This window comes from Sceloporus occidentalis, unplaced genomic scaffold, assembly GCF_023333645.1.
Source record: "Sceloporus occidentalis isolate IW3139 unplaced genomic scaffold, rSceOcc1.0.p SCAF_8, whole genome shotgun sequence".
NCBI lineage: Eukaryota > Metazoa > Chordata > Lepidosauria > Squamata > Phrynosomatidae > Sceloporus > Sceloporus occidentalis.
In genome coordinates this window covers 46303511-46325489 of record NW_028316988.1, presented here as the reverse complement: position 1 = coordinate 46325489, position 21979 = coordinate 46303511, and the positions used below count along the sequence as shown (strand labels likewise).

At 43.1% G+C, this 21979-nt stretch overlaps 1 protein-coding gene across 1 annotated transcript; it reads right to left on the bottom strand.

Moving 5' to 3' along the window:
- Positions 1–1935: 1935 nt before the first annotated feature.
- LOC149308832 (transmembrane protein 182-like) lies at positions 1936–21743 on the bottom strand. The gene is made up of 5 exons (XM_089537184.1): positions 21504–21743; positions 15969–16089; positions 9399–9497; positions 8870–9007; positions 1936–4092 (listed from the first exon to the last, which is right to left on the bottom strand). The coding sequence occupies exons 1-5, from the start codon at positions 21654–21656 to the stop codon at positions 3863–3865; spliced, it is 741 nt and encodes a 246-aa protein (XP_089393310.1). The 5' UTR covers positions 21657–21743; the 3' UTR covers positions 1936–3862.
- Positions 21744–21979: the final 236 nt, after the last annotated feature.

The window sequence follows — 21979 nt, the reverse complement described above, 5'->3', positions numbered from 1 at the left end:
GCACTCAAACATGTATGCCATACTGGTTTTCTGGTCCTTGTGTACATCTCTCTTTTCTCAAAGCTTTTGATGCTCCCTTTTCCTAAATTCCTCCCATCATTCTCACTCTTACATCCAATTCCACCTCTCTGTCTCTCTTTCTTATTTTCCTATCATCTTCTCCCCTCCCCTCCTCTGGCATCTTTCCCCCAAACATAACATGCTTTCCCATAAAATCCTTCCCCTTCTTTTCTGCCTTTCAAACTTCAAACCTCCAGCAAGGAAGGCAAGAAGGGCGATGAAGGGAGAGAAAAACAATAGAGCAAATGCAAATGCTGCACACAGAGAAATTGTTCCAAGGAAAATGCCCTCAAAATCACCTTGGCCCTTTTGGTGGAAAAAGCAGTTTAGATTCTGGTTTAAGGTTACTTTTTCACATGCATGCATGCATGCATATTATATTATATATAAATACATGTTATATCTACATACAGTTGACCCTCCACATCCATGGATTCTTTATCCATGGATTCACGGCTTGAAAATATTAAAAATATATATATACAGTATTGTGGACGGGGCGTTAACTCCCTGAGATATGGTTTCAACACATGTGCAGCTGTTCAAACTTTCAGCCCAAAAGAAACACACTAGTCGTTCTCAAACGTTCCAAACTTTACTCTAACTACAACTATTACAACTTCCACCACCCCTTGTTCGTTCCCTTCTTCGGTTGCGCCGCCAAAGAAACTTCAAGTGTTTACAGTCTCTCTCTTTCAATTGTTTTACTGGTCATTGGTTGCCGCCTCCGCCCGGCTCCCCACCATATAGTTCTCCAAATGCTCCAGCTCGGCTTTTTCCTTCAGCTCCAGTCCGGGCCGCTGTTCCCAGTGGTCACTGCGCGGGTCCCACCATTTGCCCTCCAGGGTCTCTTTTGACTGTCTCCACCAGTCCCCCTTGTTGGGATATCTAAAGTCTCCCTGTCTTCTGGGGTCACCTCTACATGGGGTCTTATCCTGAATAAACTATGTTTCCCTTGCAGGGTCACTGGGCAGCCTACCCGTCCTGGGTTCCTGGTGACTCCACTCTTCCCTGCCGCAACCGCTTCTGCACGCCCCAGTCTTCCGCATTCGCCGCCCCTCCTCTCGTCCACCTGTCCCTCACCTTTTATACTCCACCCTTTGGGTGGACCCCTCCTTTCTCCCCACTCCTTTGGGTCCTCCTGTCCCTCCTTTTCCTGCTCGCACTTCCTTCTCCCCTGCCTGGCTACAAGTATATACTTGATAAGTCGACCTCATGTCCAAGGACAGGTTTGGGCCCCAAAATTTTGGATTTTGATATGACTCGGAGATAAGTCGAAGGTAAAACTTAGGGGCATGTAACAAAGGATCTAAATGATGAAGCAAAGGAAAACAATTTCAAAGAACTTTACAATTCCAGCAATCCTAAAAGCTGGATGGATGAGTGGTTGAAAGAAAGCCAGTGCTTCCAAGACAGACTATACTCATGCCTTTCACTAAGCAATTGGTCCTTTCTTAGAAGAGTTAAAGTGCAGTACTTACATTGACCCAAGGATAAGTCAACTCCGGTTTTGGGGGGTCAATTTCTTTTACTAAAATTTCTAGACTTATACATGAGTATATAATGTAAATTCCAAAAAGCAAACCTTGATTTTGCCATTTTATATAAGGGACACCATTTTACTAACCCATTGTATTTAATAGGTCTTGAGCATCCATGGATTTTTGCATTCACAAACCAACCCCCAGTGTATACTAAAGGCCTACCATAGTGTATATATATATATTTAAAAATAACCTTAAACTAGCATCTAAACTGCCTTTTTTCACAACAAGGACCTTGGTGATTCTGAGGGCATTTTCCTTGGAATGATGTGTCTATCTCTCTGTGTGTTATACATAATTAGAGTAATTAATAGCAACACGTTGCTTCCGATTTCTGGATAACTTTATTACATAAAACAGTTGCACCAGCTAAACCTCCTTGTTTCCTTTCATCCGGAGTCAATGGGTCTTCTCAGTTTAGTATTCAATATTAGCATCCAAATTTGGGGAAGTGGAGAGGAAATCAAAGCACTCTTTTGCCAAAAAGGAAAAAAAGTACAGACAACCTATGTTTGAAAAAGCAAAAAATTCCATCTTTTCCATCCTCCCAGCATAATGTTATGTGTAAAATATTTAAAAGCCATGTTAGCAGTTGCCCTTTTATGCTAGTTAGAGTAACTTTTTTTTGCATTTACAAATAGAACTAATAGTAGACATCATTTCAGTCTGATCTGATTGCATTTAACAAGAAACAAGGTCAACTGGGACTCAATGTTGAATATTTATAACTTGTGTTTAATACAAATATTGAAATTGCAGCCAGCTTTTTCACACCAGGCTGTGTCTTGAGGTACCATCTATATCCCAACCAAAGCCAATGGCACATTCATAGCACCTCGTCTTAGGATGAACATGGTGCCAGAGGTTGTGAACACTGATTTGTAGCCTTCCACCACCTGACATCTTCCAGATGTTTTGGACTACAAATCCTGTCATCCTTTGCCGTGCTGATCATGCTGTCTAAGGACCACAGGAGTTATAATCCAACACATCTGGAGGTCCTAGGTTAGAGAACTTGGGCTATCAGCTTGTCCATTTGGTCTCCATTATAGGGAGACTTTGGCCCAGTTGAGAACCCTGTTTTGGCTGAATACTGTATAGACGGTAGAGGAGAGGGTAAATGCAGCTCTCTTTCCATGATACTCATAATGGCTGAAATCCATGCATTTCTATATCTTCACATGTATGCATTCAACACACAATCCACCCCAGCAGTTGTCCAGCCCTGAGATGGGCTACTGCTTTTGCTGACTGGTGGAGAGAAGAGAGAAAGCAGAAAGGCCATTCAGATGGTGAAGATGTGGCTGGTCTCAGCTCAGAAGGGGAAGAGACATGGAGTGCACCCTCCTTTCCATTCTCCTTTGGGCCAAGGTCAACTACTTCTTCATCATCTCAGTTTCTTTTGCCTGAGCCGACTATAAATAGAAAGTTTCCACCTCTCCTCTCCTCTTCTCCAACCTCAAGTGAGTTAAATCAGCATAAACTACTGTACTTTTGCACTTTCAATTCAGTTTGCAGAAATCGAGAGGAAGAAAGTGAGAGGGGGAGAGCAAAACCAGGACATTTCAAAGGTATCTGGAAAACTGGGAAGGCGGAGAATTCATCACGACTGTCCCTGCAAAATCAGGACTGTGGGAGGGTATGTCAGTGTACACTTGCTCCTACAGTGTTTCCACACTACATATTTAGGCCAGTTTTAAGCAGATTCAAATGTTATGGGTCTCAGGCAAGCACACTGTTCTGCAAAAGAACTCTGTTCTCTGTACCTTCCCCAAAAATTGCCGATCCTGGGTTTTTGAGAAGAAGGAGAAGCTGGGACAATTTGAAAAATTTCAGATGAATTTAAAACCCACAAACAACTCTGGGGACCACAATTTTGTGGGGCTGCTAACATAGTTTTTGTAGAAACCTCCAGCATCCTCACAAAACTGGGTTCCCTAACTGTTCTTGTCAAGATTCAGCCACAGAATGATAATTTTCAGGGGACAGAACTAAATTTCCCAGAGCTCCTTGCAACACTATAGCTCCCAGGGTTCCTTTTCTGGGAACGATGACCATTTTTAAAATTATGAACATTGTTTAAGTTTAGTTACTAACGTCATATTTCCCACTAAGGTAATTCCCCACCATTATTTTATAGCACTTAAACCATACCAATGGTTCCATAAATAATGTCCACATTACCAAGACACCCCTCTTTCTTTCCAGATGGCACTGAAGCATTTTCCTGTTCAGGGTTTTACTGGGATCCAGTTCTTTTATGCCAGTTCCTTCAGGATACTGTAACCAACAAGGTAGAAGAGAAGTCCGGAAAGCAAAACTAAAGGAACTCCAGCAGCGGCGAACATGAAGGACCACCCATAATAAACATTTACAGGAGTGTCATCCAAGCATCTTTCACTTCTTTCCAGAAGTATATATTTAGGAAGATCGGCTGCAAATTCCTTCCACATCACGAACATAAATATAAGCAGGGCAAATAAACCTCCTGTTTGAAAGAGAGAGAGAGAACGTATGTGATTCCAGCAGAATAAAGCATCCTTGCCACAAGAAGAAGAAAAAATCCCAAATGAAACCGACATACAAAAATTCTTGCAATTGGCTTTGGGTTTGCTGTGATTGATTTTTGCAATTGCTTCCATTTCATTACATATCCTGTTAACAATGACAACGGGGCTCTTGAGACTTTCAATATTCGACAAGGTTTTGGAGGGTTCTCATTTGGTTCTAAGTATGGGTAGAGTTTTAGAGCTAATGTGCACCAAGGCAGAAAAAATGTAAAGCTTTTCCCTGCCTCATAAGGAATCCTTTGTGTGTCCATTCTGGACCATCATGTGGAATATAGAAGTTACAGTACCTTACCTTACCTTACCTTACCTTACCTTATGGATTTATCTGTTATAAGGATTCACATACCTCCAACATTTCATACATGAATGGCAACCTCAGATGGCAAAATTTAAAGATTAGTAGCCAATTTGAAAGCTTCTATAAAATCAAAGCTTCCATCTATTTGCTATGTTTTAAATGTTGCTTTAAATGTTTTACATTTTGCATGTATAAAACTTTTTAACTTTTTTACGGTTTTAATCGTATTGTAAGTGTTTTTAAAAACGTCGTTTTAATGTGTTTTGATATTGTGAGCTGCCTTGGGTCCCTTTTTGGGAGAAAAGCAAGATACAAATAAAATAAAATAAATATATATATAAATTTGCCTAGAAGTGTAGTCTCCTCTAAAGTCTGCCAAAATACCCTGAAGACACCAGATATGGACTAAGCTCAAAAGCAAAGTTAGGGTCAGGCCTAGAGTGCATCTACATGTAGAAATAATGCAGTTTGACACCACTTTAAGTGCTGTAGCTCCATCCTATGGAATCCTGGGATCTGTATGATGGAGTCATGGCAGTTGAAGTGGTTCAAATGCATTATTTCTACATGTAAATGGACCCCTCCAGTCAGTACCTGGAAGCAGAACCTCTAGGGAAGACCAAGAGTTTTAGGCTATATTCAGAGAAAGGCAAAGGAAAGCCTCCTCTGAATAAATCTTGCCAAGAAAACCCCATGATAAAGTTACCATAAATCAGAAATGACTTGAAGGGACATAACACCACCAACAACAAAAAACCCTCTAAGGAACAAATTTGCCTGCTAAGTCCTTCCACTTCTGGCAGAGAGATCAATACATGTTGGGATTCAAACTTTTCAAATCTAAGCCTTCCAAGCCCTGTGGCTGGATAGACAGATCTGCCAGTTTAGAGCAGCTCAAACTAATTCAATTCAGTGAAGATGCCAGCCATGGATGCTGGTGAAACATCAGGGATAAACTCTTCTAGACCATGGCCCCATAGCCCGAAAAACCCACAAAAAACTATGGATGCCAGCCATGAAAGCCTTCAACTTCAGATAATTAAGATCGGCTCAATGTTATCAACCCAACTGATCCATGGCCTGCTTACTATCAGTTTCCTTCCTCCTATGTTCATTAAGGGTCAAGATTTACTTGGAGTTTCAGTCTCAGTGTTGCTTCTTGGGAGGGTAAGAGGACTCAACTTTTGCCTTCAGATTCTCATGGCAACCTCTCTTGGGTTCAATCTTCTCATGCAAAGGAAGGTTGCACCTTAATTTTGAGTCAATTGTTCACTAAGCTCTGCTTAGAGTTGCTGAACTCCAGGGAAGATCAGTCCTTCCTTGCTTATCATATAGTTTCATGTAATGAAACTTCATTGGCTAATTGTCGAAACAAGTGGGTGAACTTCAGGCTCTCTTTGGAGCTTGTCTGTAATTTGCTAATTAGGGTGAAAAGTGAACTTGCCGTCCCCTTTCTGCACACCTTCGTGCCTAGCAGACTCTTCAAGATGCTAATAAAAAATAATGAGACATTGAGATCCTCCTTGGCATTTCTTAAGTGCAAACGTTTATGATGTATGAGCAGCATGTCACCGGTGTAGTAGGGAACTCTTAACATTTGGAGAACAACTGTGAACATAAATTGTGTTACCTCTGTCTATTTTTCCAGTTAAAACATCTTGTGAACTCCGTTCAAAACTGCAAGCCAGGCTACTTGTTACAAAACCACATAAGAAATGGTCTACCAAGTGCATGACCACAATCTGTACCCTCAGGAATCTGCTGTTATTTCCAGTGCCCTTGCATGAACCACCTGAGACATTTACTTTCATGTTTCCAATCAGTGCCAGGAAACCAAAGACCTTTCTTGCTATACAGTTATAGCACTATGATCCCACTTTAACCATCTAATAGAATTCCAACCAATAGAATCTTAGAGTTTGCAGTTTTGGGAAGGGGAGTTAAGACTCTCAGCCAGCATGCTCCAGTGCTTCACCCAACTATGGCCCAGTACAGACCGCCAGTTTGCAGTGGCCTGGGGGCAATTCTAGGGTTCCGGAGCATGCAGCATCTGCATGCTCTGGAACCCTAGCATGTATTGGCACTGTCTTTATGCAGTGCCATCGATACGGTGCATCCAATGGCGCACTGGTGATGTTGTCCGTGTACACCAAGAATACAGTTTTTCCGGGTTCTTTTTGGTCCGGAGGGACGCCGTGTGGTTTGGCTGCTGCGGCATCCCTCTGGAAAAAAACTGGATGCCTCTAGCCCACCCTTTTGGGGCGGTCTGGAGAGCCCCTATAAATCCTGGGATTGCTTAGGATACACCCTGGTTTACAGCCCTGCCAGGCTTATTTACATGGATTTACAGGGATTTCCCACCTTTCCCATCTCCACTTTTATGCTGTATAGATATTTTTTTAAATGAAAAAAGAGCTGTATATATTTATGCATACATCTTTTAAAATGAATGCATTAATGGATTAATGTTCCCATGTATAAAATGTGTGCATTTTTAAAATGGTTTTCCCCATGCATTTTTCAAATCTGCCCATACTGCTGGACCCATAATCTTTCAAGACATATATTGAAAGCCCACTTTGGGCACCTCCAGATTGGTTTAAAAGACCAGAAAGTCTCAGATTTTGTTTCTGTCCTTTTCGATTTTGATTTTGGCTCCCCATATACAGCTTTTGTTACGGGACCGGGAACAAAATCTGAGACTTTTCATTCCGTCCGGATGTGTTGATCTTATGATTTCTGATGGCAAATTATGTCTCATTTTACTTTCAGCCTGGAAAGTATGGAATTATATTTTCGTTAAAAAAAACAACAGAGTGCTTTTCTGATGCATTCTTATTACTTGAGTTTTAAAGCATTCTGAATCGCGGCTCATTTTCTTTGCAAACTGTGAAAGGTAATCAAAATATATCATAGCACAGTTACAGCAGATGCTCTTGCTGAGCGAAATTCTCATAATTGTGCCTTGAAAACATTTAGATCTAGTTGCTCAGGTTTAGCAAGGATTCTAAGCACATACTAAGTGATGTCCAGGGAATGATCCGAAAGTGCTGCTGAACCAACGTTCCTCAAAAGACATTTATCCCAGAAAACTTCTCAAAATGCCAAAAAAGAGAAAAAGGAGAGAGAGAAAGAACTTTTCATCAGCCTTTTGCTGCTCATTTGTAATGCTGCACTAGTGAGCAGGAAAGAATTAAGAGAAGAAAAAGCAGCCAAAAGGAATCTACTGGTTAAAGGCACAGTAGCCCTGAACAGTCTCAATAGTTCTTTGCAAGCCTTCTCTGGATGGAATAGCATCACAGTCACATATGACTTCTTTATTTGTATGGATCAGCTCTGGTTAGTAGTCAGATGAATACCAATGATGCCAATGAATACCAGATGCTGTAGGCTATATTTCGGAGGAAGGAATTGGCAGAACCACCTGAGTATTCCTTGCCTAAGAAAACCCTATGGCATTCATGTGCTTGCCCATGAATGCTTGGTGACTTGAAGGCATATACACATACATATGCCTACCTGAGAACTGAGGTCTTCAAACTAAAGGAGGGTTGCCAGGGCAGGACTATCCCAGGCCCTGAAATTTCAATGCCGAAACCCTGAGATATATGGCAGACCACTTGAGATGTCATGGGAGGAGGTCCTAGTGATGTTATGAGCATGATGTTACAAGAAAGAGCCACTGGCGAGGTCATTAAACATTACGCCTCAGCCAAAGTTGCACAAAGTATACAATTTGAATTAAAAAAACACCTCCAAGTGTAACAGATGAGGAACACACACCATACCCACCAGCATTTTGCAGATGAAAAACAGGACATGGGTGGTCAGGCAACATTGGAGCATGGTTAAGAGAGGGAAAGTTATCAGTAAAGAAGAACACACAAGCTAAGAGAGGCTGCAGCAGTTTGCTTTTGCTTGAGCCTACTGGGAAGGGCAAGATTCCTCTCCCTCTGCTGACTTAACTGAATGCAAACAACTTCTGTACTTTAAGCTTAGTTTGGGCCACATGAAGTGAGTAGAGGGCAAAAGGGCAAAGTGGCAGGTTGAGGAGAAACTGAGGCATTTTAAATGCAACCAAACAAGTGGGATGGTTGAGGATAATGAAAAGAAAATTAAGATCGGTCGAAACAAAAGTATACCTTTCTTCTTTAAAGAATATTTGGTAACTGAATACTCTATCCACTGTAGGGCTTCTCCCCTGTGTCCCACCATTCATTCAATGGAGGGTGAAGAGTTATGCAGGAAAGCTCTTCCTTGCACACATTTGTATTCTCTCTCTCTCACACACACACACACACACACACACACATTCACGCACTAAATAGACAAAAGGGAAACATAGCTGTAGCTCTCTATCCACCAATATAAGCAATGATTGTGAATTGGCAGCTCACCAGCCGTGAGTAGGAATCCACCTCCTGCTTTGTAGAACCTCGCATTGACAAAGGGCACCCCACACACCAGCAGAAATCCTCCGACGAGGCTGGCAGTGATCCCCAACACAATAAGCGCCGTCCAGAAGCCTCGGTACACTGTGCAAGTGGAAAAGAAGCAAATAGAGGAAAACCTCGAGTAAATACCAATAACTGGGTCTGCTTTCTGAAACATGTGCGATGACTCCACTACATGAAGGCCCAGGTTACCCTGAAAAGCATGTAAAGGAAGAAATTCCATATGGCACAGCCTCCAACATTTCACAGAAGAAAACTGGGACAGGTGGTCAAGGAACTTTAGCACTACATATTGTTTTAGCTATTTTGTTTTTAATTTATCTTATAAACATGTTGGGACAAAGGTGGGATAGAACTCAGATAAATAAATCATAAAAGGGACTGCTGTTCCATTTCTTTTGTCCATTTACAAATATATTTGTAATGCCCTGGTTAAAAGTATACAGTACCTCTTCATCTGAACTGAACTTACCTGCCGTTGCATCATAGGAAGGATGTGGATATGGTCCAAGAGCGATTGGCATTGGAAATAGGTAGCCATGCATGCAGTGTTTGGGGTGTGCTTGGCTAGCTGGAGACAAAGAAAATGGAGAAGTTCACTTCATTTAATATATATAAATATAAAACCATGATATTTTGCATGTACCTTCATTCATCTACTGGTCGAATTCAAAGATATAGCTATGCTAGTCTGTAGAATAGTATGTAGAGAGATCTTGTAGCACCTCTGAGACTAACTAAAGAAAGAAGTTGGCAGCATGAGCTTTCATAGACCTAATGCAGCTGAAGCTAGACTTAATAATAATAATAATAATAATATAGTTTATTTGTAACCCGCTTTTCCAAAATTTGATCAAAGTGGCAAACAATTATGTATAAAAACATTCCAATAAAATCAATTAAAAACAGCATTAAAAACAACATAATAATACTAACAACAAAAGGGCCAGATAGAAGGGGAAGTCGATATATACATTCCAGGGTCATCACTGAAAAGGGGTAAGAGGAAAAGATTTTTCACGGTGGGAAGGCTTGGGAGAAGAAATACATCTTCAGGTTCTTTTTAAAAAGAGCTAAAGATGTGGTGGAGCGGAGCTCATCTGGAAGACTATTCCAAGGTCTAGGGGCCCCGATAGAGAATGCCCTCTGTGAGGTCCTCGCATAGTGTGTCGCTGGGACCTCCAACAATTTCTTCCCTGTTAATCTGAGTGTGCGGGGTGGATTATATGGGGAGAGGCGGTCCTCCAAGTACCCTGAGTCCAAGCCATTTAGGGCTTTATAGGTCATTACCAACACCTTGTATTGAGCCCGGAAGCGCATAGGCAGCCAATGAAGATCTTTCAAGATGGGTGTTATATGGTCAGACCTGGAACAACCAGCGACCAATCTCGCTGCCATATTCTGCACTAACTGTAGCTTCCGGGTTTGGTACAAGGGTTGCTCCATTGCAGAAATCCAATCGAGAGGTTACCAGAGCATGTACTACAGTTTCAAGGTCTCTCCGGTCCAGGTAGGGACGCAGCTGGCGTATCAGCCGAAGCTGATAACAAGCACTCCTGACCGTCGCATCCACCTGAGATGTTAGCTGGAGCGACGAGTCCAGGAGCACTCCCAAGGTGTGGACCAAGTCCTTCAAGGGGAGCGTGACCCCATTCAGGACCAGGTGGCAAATCTCACCACCCAGACCCGGGGAACCTATCGCCAGTACTTCCGTTTTCTCTGGATTCACACTGAGTTTGTTTTCCCTCATCCAACCCATTACCGACTCCAAGCAGGCATTTAGAGGAGAGATGCCATCCCTAGTTACTGCATCAGTCGGGGACACAGAGAAACATATTTGGGTGTCATCAGTGTACTGATAACTTAAGTCTAGGAAGGCTCATGCTGCTAACTTCTTTTAGTCTCAAAGGTGATCCAAGATCTTTCTGCATACTACATTCATCTAGTATCCACAAAGCTAAACAATTACATAATCTATAATTATTTTAAGCAATTAAAAAAAATCCTTCCCAACCCTCTCAGTTATATTCTTCACATTCTAATAGCTCCATCTCCTCTCATCCCTTAATCCCCTCTTTCCTATACCTTCTTTTCTATGTTCTGCAAGATGTTCACTTCATATTATCTCTTATACTATGTGAGGTCATCAAAAGGTGTAACTACAGTCAACCCTCGGTATTCACAGATTCTGTATCCGTGGCTTGAAAATATTCCCCATAAATAGAAACAAAAAACAAACCTCGATTTTGCCATTTTATAGTATAAGGAACACAGTTTTACCACACCATTGTATAAAATGGGACTTGAGCATCCATGGGATTTGGTTTCCCAAGGGGGTCCTGGAACCAAACCCCAGCAGATACAAGGGCCAAGCGTCCCTGCTTCAGAATGCAACCTTTCTGCACTATGAACACTTGTCTGAATAAGCAAAGAAGTGCTGTTCCTCCACAGGAGCTCTTTGCCATCTTGGGATGTCGAGTGAGATCTGGCAAGTTTCTGTGCACGCATAGTCCACCAAACAGAAGGTGAAGGGCATTGGGCTTGCAAGGTGCACAGACAGAACCTCTTGAAAGCTAAATTCACTTTGTGGTGAAAAGGTGGGAACTACAAAGCTTTGAAGAACTACAAAGTTCTTTAATGTTTATCCCTTACTCTACATGAAACACTCATTGATTGCTGTGAAACCTATGTGACTTAAGTACTTAAGGAAGCTATCTCCCTAGCTCTCTGTGTCCATTATATTTCTCCCTTTGGGGGCAACTGGATTTTCAGAAGGTTCTGGCACCAGATCCTGTTTGATTGTGGGAGCTAAGCAGGATCTGGCCTGGTTAATTCTTGGAAGGGAGATTGCAAGAGAACGTCAGGTGCTGAAGGCTATATTTCAGGGGAAAGAACTGGCAAATCCACTTCTGAGGATTCCTTGCCTAAGAAAACTCTATGAAATTCATGGGGCTTCCATAAGTCAACATGTACCTTGAAGGCATATATTTCACTTTTACTTCTTTTATTCTGATGCCTCATGCTGGGGATTAAAATGCCCATGGGATGTCACCCAGTTTTGTGTGACCAGCATCAATAGCACACCCAGTGAACAAGGCGACAACTTTCAGAAAACAGCTGAGAGATTTGCATGTTTGCCAGCAGAACTCACAATTAATGAGTTGATTTTGAAATGAGCTCAGGGGAGTCCATCCATCACTACATATTATGTACTGGTCTGAAACATCTAAAACCATACAAACAGACGTTTCTCCTTAGGCCTCTCCATGTGAACAGTTGAAGAGAATACATTATGCCAAGGTAAGAGTTAGGAAATTTGCTGGGTTTCCTAATTTATATAGGCAACACTTCTACATTGCAGTTTATGTTGCTTTAGCACACTCTGCATAGCCTGCATTATTTGGGGTACAAATACAGTAGAACTTGGGTTGTTATGGCACAGGATGTGAAAGGAAACTGCCTTATCCTGAGACAGACCATGGATCCACTGATGCCAGTGTTGTCAACTGTGGCTGGCAGTAATCGACCTCCATGGTTTCAGGCAGGATTCTTTCCTAATTCTACTTGGAAATCTGTGGTGTTCATTCCATGGTGGCCTCCTGTCAAAGTATTAACCAGGTCTAAACCTGTTCAGCTTCTAAAATCAAATGGGGTTGGATAAATTTAGGGTAGTGTGTTGGTTTTCAGCCTAGTAAATAACCATTCCCTCTATTCAGGGGTATTTCTAAGGGAGTGCAAGGTGTCCCCTGGTGCACTTGTGGTAAGTGATTGCCTTCCACTGTGTACTGCTGAACCTCTCCAACTCTGGAGACTCTGGTCATGGGAAGGACCCAGTCCACCTGCCCAAAAATGGTAAGGAAGGCAGTTGTGATGCTGTAGGCACACCACAGTGAACTCCTGGAGGCTTCTCCCATTGCCAGTTGGTGCCTGGACCCCTTTGGGACTTGCACATAAGATGGGTAGACCAGAGCATCCTGGGTCATAGACAGTCCCTTTGGGTGTCCTGGTTTACCTTCCCATCAGTGGCAAGGAAGCTGGCCTCTCTTCTTCAGAGGTGTGATCTATTCTTGGTGGACTATTGATCTCATGGCTCTGAGCTGCAGAAGGGCCCAAGTGTCCAAGCTTGGGCTCTAGGAGTCTGACCAAGAATCCTCTATTGCCTCCCCATTGCTGGACCTGCCCCACAGTTCATTCACCTAGCAGAGTCACAGACAAAGGGCAAGGAAGACAAAAGAGTGAGCTCACCTAGCTATATGTCCCCAAAGGAACGGTCCTGGGCAGTCTTAGCTCCAGGAGCCTTGAGTGTGTCAACTCCTCAAGGCCTTTCCTATGGCAAAATAGTGCCTCAACTCCTTTGGGACTTGCGAACATAACAGGTAGACCAGGACAGCCCAGGACAGGGGCAGTCCCTTTGAATACCCCAGTCTTCCAGCTATCGATGGCAAAGAGACTAGCCTCTCTCTTCCACAATGGCCTGATCTACTCCTGCTGGACCATTGGCCTGGCTGGGGATGTGCCTGGGTGTGACAGCATGAATTACTGCCATTTGGTGACACCAACCCTAGGGATGCACTGCCTCTATTCTTGATATGAGTGGTGTTGTTTGTGCAAGATGGCATTAGCCACTCTCAGGATGGAGGTATCAACAGGTTTGAGGGATCTTCAGCGTTTTTAGATCTACACAGTCAGAGTAAAATTATGGGACTGGACAAAGAGAAACTTTCAAACTACCCAAAGGGAGGTGAATGTGCTTATTAGCCTTAAAATGTTGGGTGGGGAGAACGAGGCATCCGAGAAAATGGGACTGAACAGTTAGACTTTAGTGCTTTGTGCTGCAACATTTTTGTTGCAGATCCCACCTGATTGAACACAACAGAGTAGGAGGGATTTTGCCTCCATAGTATTTCTCTCTCTTTCCATCTCCATCAGCCACTACTTCAACAATTTACTGAATGCACCCTCCTGGGGCTTCTAGTTGCCAGGAAAATTTTAACTATTTTTTTATTACTATAGTAGTTACCAACAACATACTTCCTAGTAAGTCGAGGGACCATTACTGCCAAGGTGCCCCATCAATATTAATGCCACTGAGGCTTATCATGATGAACGGTAATAGGATGAATGTTAAACAAATTAATTAATGATTATCCACTTTACTTAAAAATGTTTCCCACTGAATGGGGAGGGCACTTTATAATAAATGGACATTCGCCCGTGTTAAGTGACTAATGAAATTTCTACTGCATTAATTATTGCATCTATTTTTTTTAAGGCAGCAAAATGAATTTGCTGTGATCAGTCTCATTAATGCAGATACCAAGAGTAATAAAAGATCTGCTGGTTATCAAGTCTATCTTGTGCTGTGGGAATGTGTTTCGAGCAATGTTTAATTTGATCATTTGACTTAAGGTAATATCCTGTTATACAACGTATTATAATAATTAGGGCTGGATAGCCTCCATTATTACATTGATGCTGCAATCCAGAATTATATCTGCACTTAATCAGCTAGTATTGAAAATGCAAGATAAGGGAGGCCATTAGAAGAGGCTGGGCTATAATTCTATGCACAGATACACTTGGAGTAGCTCTCATGGGGACAAGTGGAATGTACCTTCAAGAAATACTCACAGGATCAGTAATGAGAATGGAATTGGAATACAGTCACCCCTCCATATTCGCAGGGATTGGGGGCAAAGAACCCTTGCAACAGTGGGAAAACCATGAATATGTTAGCCTCCTCCAACATGAATGATAAAGAGTCCTCTCCCACCAAGAACACCTGCCATAATTCTCTTTGCAACTTTGCAGCACATAGCTTCCCCCACATTTCCAAAGTGCTTCCACTTCCAATCTGACATTAGCAGCCATGGCTGCAAAGGATCCACCTTCTCTCCTCCTCTCACTCACTCCTGGCCAGACAAAAGCAACACCGTGTCTTCCCCACTTTGAAAAACTTTGCATTTTCCTCATTTCCAAAGTGTTTCCACTCTGAATCCAATGTTTGCAGCCATCACCACAAAGCGAAGGCACAGTGTTGCTTTTGTCTGGCCAAGAGAGAGCGGGAGGAGGAGGAAGAAAGAGACGTTGGATCCTCCTGTGGATGGCTGCAAACATCAGATTCAAAGGAAAGGTCTTTGGAAATGAGGAGGATGCAAAGTTTGGCAAAGCAGGGCAATGTACGGTGCTGGTTTTGTCTGGCTGGAAGGAAGGATGAGGGAAAGGAGGTGAAGTGGTTGATCTTGTTAAACATCAGCTACAAAGTCGTAAATAGTCAAAACTGTGAATCTGAAACCCAAGAATTTGGAGGACCAACTGTACTGGTGAATTTCTTTTTAGAACCAGAAATTTAAAATAGCACATCTAAAACTTTCTAAGCACCTTCACTATGCTGAAATCTGCAGTCTAAAATATACTAAACTGCAATTTTGACAGAAAGAAAGGAGCAGACCTAGTTTCCAGTGCCCCGGGAGAGTAGGACAAGGTCTAAGAGTTTTAAGTTACAGAGGGGTAGATTTTGATTGAACGTTAGAAGGATCTTCTTGATGGTAAGACAGGTTTGGCAATGGAACCAATTGCCTAGAGAGTGCTGGAGTCTCCTTCTCTGGACATCTTCAGAAAGAGGCTAGACAGCTCCCTGCTGGAGATGCTTTAGCTTAAGTTCCTGCACTAAGTAGCAGGTGGACTCTATGGACCATGAGGCACCTTCCAACTATACGATTCTATGAAACTGAACATAGTACTGATGGACTGTTTAGTGACCATCTGAAAAGAAGAAAAGGAAGAAAAGGAAGAAGAGGATCAAATGGGATATTCTCAATGAGGGCATGGCAAAGGGTGTAAAATCTGGCACCAAAGCACTTCATTGGAAGAAGAGAATACACTCTCTTCCATGCCACCATTCTCTGAAGATGCCAGCCAGAGCTGCTGATGAAACATCAGGGAAAAACTCTTCTAGAACATGGCCTCGTTGCCCAAAAAAACCACAAAACACTAGAGAATACACTGCCCCCATTTTATTGCAGCTCCCACTTGTACTCACTAAACCAGAAGTTCCATATCGTCTCTTTGTAATCTTCACCAAAGAACCAGCACCGCCAAAAGAAACCTTCATGGTGAAAGGTGAGGATCTCTTTCTTTTCTCTCCAAACTTCTCTCTCTTCCTTTAAGACACAACACACACACACACTTTCAGATGCATTGTGGGAAATCATTTTGTTTCACTCACATTCAGTTGGTAAGTACCGATGATGTGGACAAGATCCTCGGAAGTGTTCGGAAAACGACCTGCTCTCTCGATCCCTGTCCCTCATGGCTAGCAGCCCAGGGGGGACCGGCAGTGACTTCACTGTTACGCCGGATCATTAATACATCCTTGAGGGAAGGGCAATTTCCATCTGATCTCAAATAGGCCACTGTAAAACCTTTATTAAAAAAGCCCTCCCTCGACCCCCTGGTACATAATAATTATCGGCCAGTCTCGCTGCTGCCATTTCTGGGGAAGGTGATCGAGAGGGCGGTTGCAATCCAGCTTCAGGCGGTCTTGGATGAAACGGATTATCTGGACCCATTTCAAACTGGCTTTCGGGCGGGTTACGGGGTTGAGACGGCCATGGTCGCCTTGGTCGATGACCTCCGTCTGGGCATCGACAGGGGAAGCGTGTCCCTGTTGGTGCTCTTGGACATCTCAGCGGCTTTCGATACCATAGACCATGGTATCCTTCTGGGGCGCCTGGCAGAGGTGGGAATCGGGGGCACTGCGCTCCAGTGGTTTCGGTCCTACCTCTCCGGGAGGTCCCAGATGGTGCAGCTGGGAGACGTGTGCTCCGATGAGAGGGCCCTTAAAACTGGGGTCCCTCAAGGAGCCATTCTGTCTCCCATGCTATTTAACATTTACATGAAACCGCTGGGAGAGATCATCCGGAGACATGGGGCGCGGGGTTATCAGTACGCTGATGACACCCAAATAATCTTCTCTATGTCTCCGACTGATGCAGTGACTGAGGATGGCGTCTCTCCTCTCGTGGCCTGTCTGGAGTCAGTAATGGGCTGGATGAGGGAAAACCGACTCAAGCTGAATCCAGAGAAAACGGAGGTACTTGTGATAGGTTCCCCTGGTCCAGGAATGGCGGTGGTTCCACCTGTCCTGAACGGGGTCACGCTCCCTGTGAAGGACTCCGTGCGCAGTCTGGGGGTGCTTCTTGACTCATCCCTTCACCTGACTGCTCAGGTGAATGCGACGGTCAAGAGCACCTGTCATCAGCTTCGGCTTATTCGCCAGCTGCGCCCATACCTGGCCCAGAGGGACCTTGAAACTGTGGTACATGCTCTGGTAACCTCGAGACTGGATTTCTGCAATGCACTCTACATGGGGCAACCCTTATACCAAACCCGGAAGCTACAAATGGTACAAAACATGGCAGCCAGGCTGGTCACTGGTACTTCCAGGGCCAGCCACATTACACCGGTGCTAAAAGATCTGCATTGGCTGCCGATTCGCTTCCGGGCGCAATATAAGGTGTTGGTGATGACCTATAAAGCCCTAAATGGCTTGGGCCCAGGATACCTGAAGGACCGCCTCTCCCCATACATTCCGTCCCGCACCCTCAGAACATCTGGGCAGCAACTACTTAGGGTTCCCAGGGCCAGGCTTGTCTCCACTACCAGGAAGACATTTTCCATCGCCGCCCCGGCCCTTTGGAACACACTGCCCATAGAGCTCCGCTCGGCCACCTCCCTGGCCCAATTTAAAAGGGATCTGAAGACCTTCCTTTTTGGTAATGCATTCCCCGATTAAGATGTCCTATGGACCTCCTTCCTCTTCACTGGCAAGAGGACTGGCTAACTCGGGGCTTTTCTGTTTTTATTGTAATGGTTTTGATGTTTTAATGTAATGTTTTTAAAATGCTGTAAACCGCCCTGATCTGAGGAAGGGCGGTATATAAATAAAATTTTTATTATTTATTATTATTATTAGCTTAGCTCAAAAGCTGCGTTTTTAAAAATACAAGTTGAAATCTAAGATAACACAGGTGGAAGACATGTGGCTTTCAGCCCATCCTACTGCAGTCTCCAGCGCTTCTAGAAACCCAACTCCAGAACATTTTGCAGTCTTCTTGAACAGGTTTCAGGGCCGTTTGAGGTGCTGTAGTGAGGACAATAAGGTTCTGCTCTGCATATACTAGATTCCACTGCTGCAAAAGTTCATTGGATACAGTACATTATATTTATATAGTCAGATGATATGAAAATTGTGCTCACTGTCTTGATATCTCTGCTTCATATGCACATGATATATATACATGGACAACAGAGTACTAAGTAATCAAGATATTTTCCTCTATACTTGAAATGCAAATCTTGAAAGTTAATGATCTTCCTATCAGCACAGGACACTTTCCAGAATAAAAAGAGGTTAGGCAGGTTACTTTAGTTGCATTCCAAGCCTGGAAGATTCACAGTGGCATTTTAATTTACTGTTATGATTATCATCATCATCTTTGGCTGCCATTCTGCATAGCAAAATGTATGCTGGAGGCTATGTATGCTATCCACACAACTGCTCTGTAGTCAGTAACACTATTGCCACACTTGTAAATTCCAACCTCCTTTAGCCACACCGAGAGATAGAAGTCTCTTCTGATGACAATTGGAGCACAGCAGGATGGTGTTTCCACCTCTTTCCCACCAGTGAACGAGGCTGCGACAATCAGAAGCAGGACCTCCTATTGCAATTCCTTATCACACCACAGATCGCTTGCAGGATTCAGCTGGAAAGATCTGCTGCACCCCAATTTCCAGTAGAACAGACCTCCAGCACTTGGGAGTTTATCAGACAAGGGAAATTGGAAGTATAATCCAATGGCAATCTGAACGCAATCATGGGGTTTAACGTTATTGTGTGATAGACTGCCACACACAAATTCGGGCAATGGCATGCTATTTTCGGGCAACAGGAAGCCAATTTGAACGCAATTCACATTCACGTAAATTCACTGAACTAGTGAATTCCCGTGAATGTGTTCTGGCCCCACTTTCTTTCCATTCAAAATTAAGAGAAATCCCTCAGGTGTGATAAAGTCCTTGGAGTGGCTGCCTTCTGTTGAGACAGGTTTGGAGGATTGAGCCAAGAGGCAATACTTAGTTATGTATCCATTCCTAAATGCCTTATCACATGAGATATCAAAGTGGAATTAGAGCCGGAGAGTTGTAGCTTTCTCCACGCATGACGTTGTAGCACTTCAGTTTTCTTCCTAAGGGAGACGGTTATAAAAGTGTGACTTTTTTTCTAGCTGGAAAAATCCATTCAGCAAAAGACACACTTCTCCGGTTCCATTTGTGCTTTGATTTCTCATGCAATAAGGCTATAAGTAGGCAGTATAGACTAAGAGCTATTATTGTTGTTGTTGTTGTTGTTTCACAGTCTACCAGATGTTATTGACTAGAGTTTTGGGTCATCAAAGTTTTGGGTTTTGGGTGATCCCAATTCTACCCAAGATTCTAGGAATCAGTAAGATATCTCTAGGTAAAGTGTCACATTTCAAGCAATGTCGCTTGGTCTAACAGTGCAATTGCAGTCCTATCTATGGAGATTTCATTAAGATGTATTTTCAGTCCCTCTGGAATTGTTCCCAGACCACTCATCACTCCGCCAGAAACAGTAATTGTTTTCTTTTCTCATTGGAAGGACAATATTACTACTGCTGCTACTATTACTGCTTTTACTTGGTGGGCTTAACATTGTCATCATGGTCATTCAAAATCAGACCAAATGTTTTAATACAACCCAGATGTGGAGGCTACCAGGCTGACCACGTCTCTTATTTTGCAGAAGGCATTCCTCTATTTGAAGGGCTGCTGGAGGACAGTCCAAGGTGTCCTCTAAGGGAAGGATAGTCCAGTTCAAGTTCTTTGTTAGTCTGTTCAAATATTTACATCACACTATATATGTGAAGACCTCAGATACAAGGGCTTTTGTTTCAGAAGTTAAATTGATAAATTGATAAAAATTGACAAACTGGCTTTTAAAAAACCAATTTGGAACAGTTTCTGCAGTGTGGCTGCACCTCTGGTTAGAGCCAATTGGGCCTCTAAGGGAAGGATATTCCATAACCACACATCTATAGCAGAAAAGGCTTTCACTCATGCCATCTCACTGGACATTGCTTGCACTAATGTGACAGAGGAGGGTCCCTCCAACAGACCTCAATTCTCAGGCAGGAATATGTGCACATGTGTGCATGCCTTCCAGTTGCCTGTCAATTTATGACAATCCTCAGATTCCACAAGGGCTTTCTTAGGAAAAGAATACTCAAGGGGTGGTTTTGTCAGTTCCTTCCTCTGAAATATAGCCTACAGCACCTGGTGTTCATTGGCGGTCTCCCATCTAAGTACTAACCAGGGCTGCCCCTGCTTAAGAACACATGGGATGTGGTGCCTTTAGGGTATGTAGGCCCCTCAGACAGGCATACATAGAGTTTTAAAAATCAATGATAAGAGAGAAGTCTTGAGCATAAGAAAAGAGAACAGGGGTCTTCAAGCCAACTGCGCAGGTAAGCACATAAGCCGTTCTCACAATGATCAGCTATATTTACTTATGGGTTAATTCCAAATTTATTTCACCCTACATTCTCTTATCTCCCCTTTTCTGATGACCCATTCACCCCTTGTTTACAATGCATAAGTGATTCCCCTGTTTGTTGCTGTATGCCTTCAAGTCATTTTTCAATTTATGGTAACCCTAAGGTGAACCTATCATGGGATTTTCTTTGCAAGATTTGTTCAGAAGAGGTTGGTCATTGCCTTCCCCTGAGGCTGAGAGAAAGTGACTTGCCCAAGATCACACTGTGAGTTTCTAAGAGATCATAAAATCTCATTCTACTTGAGTATGTTGGGTAGAACTGTGTTTTATAAATGGCCCTTTTTCTTTCTTCTCGGGATGGAAGTGTCAAAAAAGGTGCCAAAGAGACAAGATAGATAACACTAGAGCCACAAAGGGAATTCTCATTTAGAGAGTCAGGTTTGCCTTGGGCTTGTGACTTCCAAATAAAATTTTGCAGGCCCGGCTAATGTTCGACCTCTATCAACCCGATCTGGGGGGCAAGGAGTGACTTTGAAATTCAGGCCCAATGTATGCAATGGGATTTACTCCTAAATAAATGCAGACAGGATTGCAATTTTAGCCAGTGGTCAGAACTGAAATATTCAAAGCCAAGCATAGCGGAGCAAAAATCCTGGTCAGACACTTGTATTTCATAGGAATGTCACTCAATTGGAGAACTGCAAGTTGATTAATCGTATGAGTTTTTGTTGATTAAATTAATCAAATCAAATCTGCAAAAAAGAAAAAGAGAGGAAAAAGTATACTTTGATTTTAGGAGACAGCATCTGAGTGTTTAAGCATTAATTGAATCTGGATATATCATAGGAACACACACAATTGCCTCTTATTTCAAATTGCAATTCTAATTTCCCTCTCCTTTCCCAAAGTCTTTCTCATCCCCTGCTAATGATATTTCTTAACAGCTACAGAAGGCTGTTTGAAAACTATTTCTCAGTGTTTTGGTTTTTCTTTTACCTCCTTGATGTGATGAGTACGGTTCTCGGGTTCAAATCCTCCGCACGTCTCCGTTGCAAGGAGCCAATAGTCGGTCCCGAAGGCTGTAAGAAAAAGGAGGACACCAAGGACTCCAAGAATCCCGGCTAAAAAGGCAGCTATTTTGATCTTCATGATAGAGAGACAAGGAGCAGGAAGGGGGCTCAAAAAAAGAAGCGAATGAGCCAAGATGGGAATGCTCTTGGGTGTTGCAGGGAGACAGATAGACAGACAGGGGAGGGAAGCGTGAAAAGAAGGGGCTCTATTTTAAGACACGAGATTGGCATCGTTTCACCAGTGGTATTCATTTCACAGGGCACTAAGGAGAGGGCTATGAAAAGCAGATGACTTGGGGCTGCCAAACAGCTGAGGCATTAAGGCAGGGCCAGGGCTGTACACAGCACTGAAATTCTGCACTGAAAACTTTGTGTCAAGAAGAACCTCAGCTCAGAAATCTG